The 12,601-nt window shown below is 39.3% G+C and overlaps 1 protein-coding gene across 1 annotated transcript; it reads right to left on the bottom strand.

Moving 5' to 3' along the window:
* Positions 1 to 43: 43 nt before the first annotated feature.
* Positions 44 to 11,820, bottom strand: ctns (cystinosin, lysosomal cystine transporter). Its single transcript, XM_021603673.3, has 11 exons — positions 11,708 to 11,820; positions 11,457 to 11,529; positions 11,279 to 11,357; positions 11,095 to 11,182; positions 10,725 to 10,828; positions 10,473 to 10,610; positions 10,267 to 10,366; positions 9,953 to 10,072; positions 9,539 to 9,709; positions 9,283 to 9,400; positions 44 to 5,921 (listed from the first exon to the last, which is right to left on the bottom strand). The coding sequence occupies exons 2-11, from the start codon at positions 11,515 to 11,517 to the stop codon at positions 5,779 to 5,781; spliced, it is 1,122 nt and encodes a 373-aa protein (XP_021459348.3). The 5' UTR covers positions 11,518 to 11,529; positions 11,708 to 11,820; the 3' UTR covers positions 44 to 5,778.
* Between the last annotated feature and the right edge of the window lie 781 nt (positions 11,821 to 12,601).

The following is a 12,601-nucleotide window of genomic DNA, read 5'->3' as shown; positions in this document are numbered from 1 at the left end:
TCATGTTCACACAATGTAAGCATAATGAAACATCACATTTGAATTAAGTTGAAAATATTTTATTAATTTGACAATAAAGCATCATGTTTTCTGTCTATTTCAAAATAGCAATTATCTTTCAAATATAGATTATTTTTATTTTTTATTAAATAAAAATAAAAACAGTCGTATTGTATTACAAAAAGTGAGCCATTGCTTTGACATATTGACAAGTTCAAGGCCTATGCTAGTCAGTAAAACAAACAAAAAAAAAAAACAGTTCCTCCCTTAGTGGTATTAAACCATAATTTACTCACAATTTATGGAACACAATGAAATCCCTATTATCCTACAATCATTTGAAAGTTATGTTTAAGCAAAGGCATTGGCGAATTAAAATCGTTGATGTAGTTTCACGTGATCAAACGCCACACGTTAGTTGTTCCCATTACATAGCCTGACACAATTAAATTATTGTTTAAAAAGTTGAAGAGCCTTATGGACTTGTCAAATAGCTGTCATGTACCATCATTATTCGGTCCTGGTGGCACACACTGTCGACGATAAAATGACAGTGCTCATAAACCATGAGTTCAAGCCCACCTTGCATCATGCATTTTTGTTAAGAAAAACACTGTTAATTGCTGGTCCTCAATGCTAGACTCAAATAATGCATTTGTGAGGAAGTGGATTATTATAATAATGCATATAAAACGTTGTGTGTAGCCTACACACATATTAGTGCTGAGGGATTAGTGTTTTTAGGTCGGTTCGGTTTCGGGTTTGATTCTGGAAAAATAATCACTTTTTCGACTTGCGTTTCCATATTGTTTTTGTATACATTAAATGCATTATGTGGGTTGAATTCTGTAACAGAATAAAACAATTAATATAAGTCCCATGGTGGTAGTGACTGCCCATCACTTAACATTACTTTAATCAAATGTGTTTTATTTGATAACTATTATTTAATTCAAAGTCACCTCATAGCTACTGCCTATGGTGTCTGACAAAATCACTATCTCAGTAGTTCTTCAAAGTAAATAAGGTGTAGTTCTTCAAAGTAAATAAGGTGTACTTTTATGACTGCTGAATACCAACTATAAATCACATTTCAGGCTGGCGAAGCAACTGCTTTCTATCCCTCTGGATTGCACATTCTCACTTCTCTCCATGTATGTGTTCTTAAATTGCCTCCAGTGTCAGAGTGCGCTCTGGGTCGTTCGTAAATTCAGAGCGTTGTCAGGTTGTCTTTTATTATACAACGGGCAGGTCTAATCCTGAAGGCTGATTGGTTAAATCCGCATTCCAGTCGGTGTCTATTCCGCAAGTTGCCACCAGCGAAATATATGACATTAAAATGCCTATTTACCCTGTTCCATCTGGCTGCGCAATCCACTCTCATCAGCCCAGCCAGGCAATTTATAAACTTTATCTCCACTATAAAAATTATCTAGGCAATATCTCTTTTTTTTAGACTAACATTTAGTTATCAACAGCGGATATGTCGGGACGAGACAGACAGGCAGGTAGTGTTTCTCATTCAGTCGAAATTCTGAATCAGCTAGCATAGTTTTTATGGATATATACAAAGAAATATCAATTTGAAAAAGGTCAAATGAAACGAACTGCAGCCACTTTGCAGTCTTTCCAGCTTCAGTTTGAAGTGATTGTGTTAGCTGTGTGGTTGGCTAGCTCCTCAATTTTTTTTATTTCACCTTTATTTAACCAGGTAGGCTAGTTGAGAACAAGTTCTCATTTACAACTGCGACCTGGCCAAGATAAAGCATAGCAGTGTGAACAGACAACACATGGAGTAAACAACAAACAAGTCAATAACACAGTAGAAAGAAAACAATAGTCTATATACATTGTATGCAAAAGGAATGAGGTGGTAGGCAAATAACTACAATTTTGCAGATTAACACTGGAGTGATAAATTATCAGATGGTCATGTGCAGGTAGAGATACTGGTGTGCAAAAGAGCAGAAAAGTAAATAAATATAAACAGTATGGGGATGAGGTAGGTAAATTGGGTGGGCTATTTACCGATGGACTATGTACAGCGATCGGTTAGCTGCTCAGATAGCAGATGTTTGAAGTTGGTGAGGGAGATAAAAGTCTCCAACTTCAGTGATTTTTGCAATTCGTTCCAGTCACAGACAGCAGAGAACTGGAAGGAAAGGCGGCCAAATGAGGTGTTGGCTTTAGGGATGATCAGTGAGATACACCTGCTGGAGCGCGTGCTACGGATGGGTGTTGCCATCGTGACCAGTGAACTGAGATAAGGTGGAGCTTTACCTAGCATGGACTTGTAGATGACCTGGAGCCAGTGGGTCTGGCAACGAATATGTAGCGAGGGCCAGCCGACTAGAGCATACAGGTCGCAGTGGTGGGTGGTATAAGGTGCTTTAGTAACAAAACGGATGGCACTGTGATAAACTGCATCCAGTTTGCTGAGTAGAGTATTGGAAGCTATTTTGTAGATGACATCGCCGAAGTCGAGGATCGGTAGGATAGTCAGTTTTACTATGGTAAATTTGGCGGTGTGAGTGAAGGAGGCTTTGTTGCGGAATAGAAAGCCGACTCTAGATTTGATTTTAGATTGGAGATGTTTGATATGAGTCTGGAAGGAGAGTTTACAGTCTAGCCAGACACCTAGGTACTTGTAGATGTCCACATATTCTAGGTCGGAACCATCTATGGTGGTGATGCTAGTCGGCGTGCGGGTGCTGGCAGCAAACGGTTGAAAAGCATGCATTTGGTTTTACTAGCGTTTAAGAGCAGTTGGAGGCCACGGAAGGAGTGTTGTATGGCATTGAAGCTCTGAACCTCTGAACAACTGTCCTGATGGGAGAGCACATTTTCTATGCTATGCAAAATCACACCTCATTAGCTCATTGTTATGGATGTCCAAATACATGTCATCACTAGAAAACAGCTTTAACAAAAGCAAATGCAGCTACTGTTGTTATTCTGGCAGCACTGTTTGACGTGACTGTGAGTTAGCCAACTATGGCTAGCTAGAGCAGGCAAGGGATACGAATTTTGCGAGCCAGTATGGTTATGGCACATTTAGAACGAACGACTGGGTCATGTTCAATTATTTTTTTCCCAGAATCTATGGACGACTGGGTCTCATAGAAGAAATGACCAGCCGGCTTGGGTAGCAACCCTAGATTTGTGTCTGGACTATATCTTGCGGAAGGATGAAATAATATGAATACATTTATCAAAATAACATTAATGAAAATATGTCAATCATTACTCGAATATGTTGGTAACCTGTTGTATAAAAGTGATAATGCCCTCGAACCCGGAGTTCGGAGGATATAATGGCACGGTTTGCAGGCCCAAGACGAAACACCTGTGCCAATACATCTTCAAAACACCGGCTTCTCTGGCATTATCACTCAAGTAAATTCAGAGCGTTTCACTCTCGGAGCGTTCAGGCCGCACACTGGACCCTCTGGCCGAGGAGTAGGGTCAATCTGAGCGTTCTGACCTCACAACGGCAGTTAAGTGCCAAAGCTAACTGGCTAAAGTTGGCTAGCTACTTCCACACACAAATGAGACAACACCTCACTCACCATTTTACTTGCCCTAGCAGAGCTAGTTAGGCTGTTGTCACGTTATCTAGAGCATTAGTGACTAACTGTGCTGCTAGCAACAATTTATTTGCGTTTTTTTCCCCCAACCTTTACTGACACCTTTCAATTTCAACGGGTGTTGCTCATTCGTAAATTATATCAGTTATTCTGCACTCTGGCACACTCAAACAAGAGTGCTCTGAAATCAGTGTAGATAGCAAAAATGAATTTACGAACGCACCCCATTGCCTTGCTCAGGACAGACCAGACAAGTTTAAACTGGCACGCAATGGATTATTCTCATTGTAATTAATCACCATGTTTTCTGCACTAAACTATGTAGAATATTGGACTGTTGGAAATGCATGATCTAATATATCTGTATAGAAACGTTACATCTAGTTCACAGAAATAAAACGGAAATAAATAGAATTTCAAATAATTGAACCGATGCCGGTTAAAATCGCACAGCACTAACATCTATGTAATATAGTTTATAGAAGTGACGATTGTTTATGTAGCAGTGCCAGTAGCCTGTTTCGGTCTGCAAGAGGGACTCCAACAAGAAGCTCCTCATTAAATGTATGCGTAATCTTCATTCACATGGTTTTGGCTACACTTCTCAACACACTGACACAAAAAGTAATTCTGCATTTCAAAAAGGGGAAAATAAACTCATGAGATTCAAACCCTTGCCACAATCTGCAACCTGGAGTTAGCACGTGTGTTTGACCAGTCCAGTCAAACACACGTGATCTAGTTGCTTTGATTATCAGAACGTGTCGTTGGACTTTTGTTAAGGACACTTTCATCAAAACGTGTTCGATCAGGTCCAACTACGTCAACGATTTGAATTGATCGATACAGCATTTGAACCAGATATGATCACGGGCCAGCTATGCAAGTTAGCCTTTTGCTAAGGTTGCATTTCAAACCCATAAAATAAACACCCTCCACCACTTATGCACGTTAAATTATATATATTTTTTAAATGTAACCTTTATCTAAATTGGGGGAATCACGGCAGCCTCCTTTGTCGTCGGTCCAAATGATTAGCTAAGCAAGGGAAGTTGGCAACGTAAGCCCTTCTGCCCTCGCTTTTGATCGAGTTTACAATTATGTTCACTCCAGGGCTTGAAAAGCCCCATATTCAATTTGCGATGATTGTACATCCACTAAGAAACGTCAGCCAAAACTTAAAACCAACATTATATGGAGAAGTCAACATTCAAGTGTAAGTAGAAACAAATGTAAATAAGTTATACATTCTGCTACTAATGCACATGACGGCTCAAACACATCATAAAAGTCATGATGTTTTTGTTTGGTTGGCTTTTGGAAACGTATGCTTGCGCATATAACTTTCCCTGACATCACACTTATACATTGTAATTTCCGGATATAGTTGGAAGGCTAACTTTCAATGTCTGCGGAGGCGTTGTCTTCTAGCCAAGATATGAAATGCAATCATAATTGACTGTAGAGCATATAAAAGGCACACGCAACAGTTCCATGATGACTGAAAACACAACCGTGGGATGAACGAGTGACACATTTCCTGGCAAGAGCAGTCCATTTCAAATTCATTCGTCCTTCCCTTGCCCTGCAAGTGTCAACTCATCAGACGTAATAATACGTCATCAGAAGTGTCCACTTAATTTGAGGGCTGAGGGTGTGTCTTTTAAGTGTTTGGAAAGCAGCCTAAATCTGACAGGTTATCTGAAGGGAACATTAATGCCGCGTTCAAAACAACCGGAACCTGGAAAATCAGACACTTCCGAGCATTCAATAAAACTGCCAACTAGGGGGAGGGGGGGGGGGGGGGGGGGGGGCGCTATCTACGACTGGGAAAATATATTTTGAGCAGTCTTCCAACTCGGAATTCCAAGTCGGGAACTCTAGCCTCTTTCTAGAGCTTTGACTTTTCGACCTGTAGATTGATCACTGATGTCATGATTCAACCTCATTTCCCCCCAACCCCCAGAGTTCCCAGTTGTCCTGAAAGTACCAATAGTGTTTGATCACATGCAACTACACCAAATATTTTAATTGGCTGACGCATTTTGAGACGAGGAAGTATGGCCCCCCTGTGTCTAAATAGCTTCCCATTCAATGACTGGGAACACTACATAGAAGAAAGCCCTTATATTAGTCATTCAGTAAATCGTTTGGACTCACTGGCAGAGGTAAACAGTCAATTACAATTAGCCTATTCCTGGTCAACCACAAGCTCATAATGTGTTTTATGTCTGTACAGACAGTAATGCTGAATGATGAACACCACATCAAAGAATATGGAGAACAAGCCAAGTCCTGCCTTTGTGGGGTCCCCAAAGATGAGCTTCCATTCATCTAGGAAACAATAGAAAAACTCATGAAACCCTGACGTAGACCATCAATTAATTCAGCTAGTGATGTAATAAGTCACAATTCTGTTTAAGATTGATGGAATTAATCTGAAAAAAACAACAAAATGCATCACTATTTCAATGTACTTTTATAACCTTTTTAATACATTGTTTAAATAACCCTTTTCTGTATGTTTTTGTAGTTATTATTTATGTTATGATTTGTCTGTTCTTCTCACAGACACAGGGAAAGAGCTGGGTGGGTGGGTTGGCAGGGCTCGTGGGTGGGTGGACATGAAAAGGAAATCCTGTATTATGAATATTGTGATACTGTCGTGTTAATGTGCAGGAATAATTGTAAAAAAAGTAATATTATATGACTTATTTTACAATTATTCCTGCAACATTAACACAACACATATATATATATATATACACACACACATACATACATATACATATACATATATATATATATATATACACATACATATATATATATATATATATATATATATATATATATACATACATATACACACATACATACATACATACATATATATATATATATATATATATATATATATATATATGAAAAGATATCTATACCATACCAGTCTAAAGTTTGGACACCTACTCATTGAAGGATTTTCCTTTATTTTTACTATTTTCTACATTGTAGAATAATAGTGAAGACATCAAAACTATGAAATAATGCATATGAAATCATGTAACCAAAAAAGGTGTTTGAGATTCTTCAAAGTAGCCACCCTTTCTTTGCCTTTGACAACTTTGCACACTTGGCATCATCTTAACCAGCCTTTTATTTTATTTTTATTTATTTAATAAAAACGTAACCTTTATTTAACTAGGCAAGTCAGTTAAGAACAAATTCTTATTTACAATGACGGCCTAACCAAACACGAACGATGCTGCTCCAATTGTGCACCACCGTATGGGACTCCCAATCAGAGCCGGTTGTGATACAGCCTGGAATTGAATGAGGTAGTCACCTGGAATGCATTAACAGGTGTGCCTTGTTAAAGGTTAATTTGTGGAATTTCTTTCCTTCTTAATGCGTTTGAGCCAATCAGTTGTGTTGTGACAAGGTCGGGTGGTATACGGAATATAGCCCTATTTGGTAAAAGACCATATTATGGCAAGAACAGCTCAAATAAGCAAAGAGAAATGACAGTCCATCATTACTTAAGACACGAAGGTCAGTAAATATGGAAAATTTCAAGAACTTTGAAAGTTTCTTCAAGTGCAGTCGCAAAAACCATCAAGCGCTATGATGAAACTGGCTCTCATGAGGACCGCCACACAAAAGGAAGACCCAGAGTTCTCTGCTACAGAAGTTCATAAGAGTTACCAGCCTCAGAAAATGCAACCCAAAAAAAGTAACAGACATCTCAAACTGTTCAGAGGAGACTGCGTGAATCAGGCCTTCATGGTCAAATTGCTGAAAAGAAACCACTACTAAAGGACACCAATAAGAAGAAGAGACTTGCTTGGGCCAAGAAACACGAGCAATGTACATTAGATCTGTGGAAATCTGTCCTTTGGTCTGATGCGTCCAAAATTTTTGGTTCCAACCACCTTGTCTGTGAGACACAGAGTAGGTGAAAGGCTGATCTCCGCATGTGTTGTTCCCATCATGAAGCATGGAGGTGGTGTGGGGGTGCTTTGCTGGTGACACAGTCTGATTTCTTTAGAATTCAAGGCACACTTAACCAGCACGACTATGACAGCATTCTGCAGCAATACACCATCCCATCTGGTTTGCGCTTAGTGGGACTATAATTTGTTTTTCAACAGGACAATGACCCAAAACACACCTCCGGACTGTGTCAGGGCTTTTTGGCCAAGAAGGAGAGTGATGGTGCTGCATCAGATGACCTGGCCTCAACCCAATTGAGATGGTTTGGGATGAGTTGGACCGCAGAGTGAAGGAAAAGCAGCCAACAAGTGCTCAGCATATGGGAACTCCTTCAAGACTGTTGGAAAAGCATTCCTCGTGAAGCTGGTTGAGAGAATACCAAGAGTGTGCTAAGCTGTCAAGGCAAAGGGTGGCTACTTTGAAAAATCTAAAATGTATTTAGAATTACTTATTAAAAATAAAAACAGAAATACCTATTTACATAGTTATTCAGACTTTGCCGAGACTCAATTGAGCTCAGGTGCATCCTATTTCCATTCATCATCCTTAATGTTTCTACTTGATTTGAATTTACCACAGGTGCATCCTATTTTCATTGATTGGACATGATTTGGAAAGGCACACACACCTCTCTATATAAAAGGTCCCACAGTTGACAGTGCATGTCAGAGCAAAAACCAAGTCATTAGGTCGAAGGAATTGTCTGTAGAGCTCCGAGATGCCAAAAGGCATCTAATGGACTCTCAGACCAAGAGAAACAAGATTCTCTGGTCTGATGAAACCAAGACTGAACTCTTTGGCCTGAATGCCAAGCATCACGTCTGGAGGAAACCAGGCAGCGCTCACCACCTGCCCAATACCATCCCTACAGTGAAGCATGGTGGTGGCAGCATCATGCTGTGGGGATGTTTTTCAGCGGAAGGGGCTGGGAGACAAGTCCGGATCGAGGGAAAGATGAACGGAGCAGAGCTCCAGAGCGCTCAGGACATCAGACTGGGACGAAGGTTCACCTTCCAACAGGACAACAACCCTAAGCACACAGCCTAGACCACGCAGGAGTGGCTTCGGGACAAGTGTCTGAATGTCCTTGAGTGGCCCAGCCAGAGAACGGACTTGAACTTGATCAAACATCTCCGGAGAGACCTGAAAATAGCTGTGCAGCGATGCTCAACATCCAACCTGACAGAGCATGAGAGCATCTGCAGAGAAGGGGAATTTCTCCCAAAATACAGGTGTGCCAAGTTTGTAGCGTCATACCCAAGAAGACTCAAGTTTGTAATCAACGCCAAAGGTGCTTTAACAAAGTACTGAGTAAAGGGTCTGAATATTTATGTAAATGTGATATTTCAGTTTGAATAATTAATACATTTGCAAACATTTCGTAACCTGTTTTTGATTTTTCATTATGGGGTATTGTGTGTAGATTCATGTGGGGGAAAAAAACACATTTAATCTATTTTAGAGTAAGGCTGTAACATAACAAAATGTGGAAAGTGAAGGGGTCTTAGTACTTTCCAAATGTACTTTATACACACAATGAATGATTATAAATGACAAACAATTAAAATGTTAAATGCCTGCAACTGAAGACACGTTTTGAATTTTTGGGACTGTCCTGTAAATATTTTCGCTGACTAATTATTGCCTGTTCTACTGAGGCATGTGCACATTAGTGTACTACGGGAAGCGTGGGCAGCCTTACCATTGTTATATGACTGAAGGAACATCTGAATGAGACTGAAGCTGCCTCCTGTGAAGTCCAGCAACACATTGCCAATGCTCCAACCCTCTGTGCTTTGTCTTTGATAGTTCATGTAGACCTGAGGGGACAGAGTGTGTGATCATGAAAATCCATAACATCATACATTTCCAAGTGAGGCGCAACATCTACTGTAACAAATGCTAATTGCATAAGCGAAAACCATCTTATATGCAGTAAAATATTGTGAAATCCATACCTGTGGGATGTATTTGACGAGGGTGACACCTAGCTTGATGTAAGAGAAATAGTAGAGATATTCCAGCCAGGTGATCTTACTGGCCACAGCAACAAAGAGGGTGACCAGGGCAAACGTCCAACCAATCACCAGAAGGCCAATAGCAATCTTGGACACCATCTGCCCTCCTCTCTGCAACACAGGAACACATTAATCACTTTCACAATGCTTTTAACTGACAATGTTTCATTGAGGCCTTGACAAAAATGATTTCCTTCCAACAACAAAAAAAATCCTCAAAGGATCAGATGAATATGTCTTTGCCAACAATCAAAACATAAGCTAATCATTATTTAGCCAGCCAACATCTGTCTCCTGTTTATAACCAAGGGGGACATTTAGGAAGTCACTAAAGACTGGTCTATTGTTACTCACTTCATAGATGGCACACTGAGAGACATATACAAGAGTCAGCACAACTGCATGGAGACTGAAGAACACATCGTTGGCATCCACTGGGTTTACACCATTTGGATTTATCTTCAAAAACTCTTCCTGTAAATAAAAAACACACTGCTATATAACCATGTGGAGTAAAAACTGAGTCAATAGGACCATAGACTATCCAGCGCAAATCCCCATTGGTATCAATACATGACTGACAACATTTGCAGAGCTGTGTGTGCAGATCTCAAGTCAGTATTCGTCCCAATTTGTTACACCGTTTGTGATGGCATGCAAGCGATTACCTTCATGTACGGAACCCAGAAGAGGCCTACATTGAAGACACTGTAGGCAATGAATCCTGTCAAGTTGAGTGCCAGAAAATCAAAGTTCAGCCCCACCACACTGTCAAACAGACAAATTTAGTCAGAAACCATATCCAAAAGTCCTTTAGATCTAAATCCTGTGATGCAGAGGATTTTGAAAAAAGTCCAAGTATCAGAGGCACTACCTTTTTCTTCTCCAGTTCTCATATACTTGAGGGTAGAATGATATAGACCATGCTAGGAAGTAAATCCAACCAATTACTTGGTTAATGATATCAACAGTGTTGCTTCTAATAACCAAGAAACGGATTCGGGTCTTATGGCTGGAAAACATAAATGAGAGACTATTAGTACATTATGTTGGTTCAAAAATCAGTCTGAAAGTGAGAAATGTTCATGGAGTTGAAATTCACTGACAGAAACTCTGTACAGCTCACCTTGCAATGCCAGTGTTGTTGCTGTATAAATAGGCTGTCACCTGACCCACATGTTCTGCATGAACCTCAAAAGTGCTTGATGTGGCGTTTGCAGGCAACTCTACCTGGAGATCAGAAATACAGAACATATAATGTCGGAAACACTGCACTTAAATAATCAAATATATAAAAAGTCACTGTAAACAATTGTTACATTTAGACATAATATGCATTTATGCCTACAAAGTAAGTGCTAGTATTTATTTTACACACAGTGGCCACTGTAGTTCATTTAAATATGATAGATGCAGATATCAAAGTGCATTAATAATCAATTACATGGTTATTGGTTCTTGCTCTTCAGTCAGTTTGAATTAAACAAAATGCATACCTGTTGAGGCAGTTGAAGTATTGAGGTAACATTTGCAGAGGAGTCGGTGAAGTTAAAAATAATGAGTGTTGAGACATTCTGAGGAGAGCTGCAAAAATAAAGAAATACCAAACACTGCATCACAACAAATGTATATAATACTGATAAAAACTGGTAGTAGAGAACCAGCTATAAGCATAGTTACCTAGGCGTTATGGTGATATTGGCTGAACTTTTCTCCTCCAGATTTACAGTGGCTGGAGCAGATAGGGATACACTCCCATCTGTTGAAGGAATATGACATTTCAGTATTCAAATAGGGGATGTTTAAATGGAAAGATATTAAATCAGAGGTTATGTTAGCTGGACAAGGGCAAACTCACCACATGTAATGACCGTACAGAGTGTTATGAACAAGAATAACCGAAAGTTCTTATCTGCCATCTCGAGGGATAGCTAGATTTGTATGAGGGACAAACAATCTGCATTAGGCAACATATGCCTCCATACAAATCCATAAGTACAACAGAAATGTACCATATATAGCACGGAAAAAAGCTTCGTCTTAACAACAATAGTTAGCTATTTCAACACAGTATCTAACAAATCCTGAAATCAACAAATTATACACTACCGCAGCTGAGCAGTCCTTTGTTTTCCTCTGTTTCCGTGAGCTTGCACTAGGTCATATGACTTGGCACTGCTATGACGCGTTGTCTAGGGTGCGTTCAAGATTTTCAATGTTGTGGGATGTTTAACACGCGAAGTTAAAGCAATCCTAAAGAGGGTGTTCTACTAAGCTGACATATGGAATTGTTTTAAGATTGCCATACCAAGGATCATTTAGCTATTCGATTTGGAATTTTAGGAACTCCAAATAATTTGATGAAACATTGAATTTTGCCTTACTGGTTTGAGTCCATAGAAACACATTGATTCATACATGGAAAAACAGACAGCCAAACAATAAATCAAAGAGAAGTTTGTTTTAAAGTGTCTGTTCTATATCTGAGAGATATTAAAATTTTTTTGGTGGTGCAATAAACTACTTCCATATATATTTCCTTAGATTTTTGTTACTTGTAGCCATTGTGTGAATTGTTTGCCCTTTGTTTATTTAATAAATTCCTCATTACCTATGTAACCAGTAGGTCTAGTAAATGTACCGTCAATCCCCGTCATTTATTTACATTAATTTATGTTAATGCATGAATTAGGCATTTACCATTGTCATTCTTGAAGTGGAGATATTGTTTGCAGAGTTGGGTTTGTCATGCTCCTTCTTCACCACACTGTCTGTGTGGGGAGACTTACAATGACTCTGCACATTCACACATGCTCACATACTACTGACAAACACACACACACGCAGCTGCCATAATTCATTAATTGAATATAGTGTTTCATATCATTTGATGGTGCTATGTTGTTAATTACAATTATTAGTACTATTTATCCTGCTACTTCAGTCCATTTGCATTATTTTTTTAAACTACATTAACTCTAGATTACAATCAATTTCCTTCAC

This window comes from Oncorhynchus mykiss, chromosome 5 (genome assembly GCF_057628025.1).
Source record: "Oncorhynchus mykiss isolate SJ-2025 chromosome 5, ASM5762802v1, whole genome shotgun sequence".
Lineage (NCBI taxonomy): Eukaryota > Metazoa > Chordata > Actinopteri > Salmoniformes > Salmonidae > Oncorhynchus > Oncorhynchus mykiss.
This window is presented reverse-complemented; position numbering and strand designations above follow the sequence as displayed.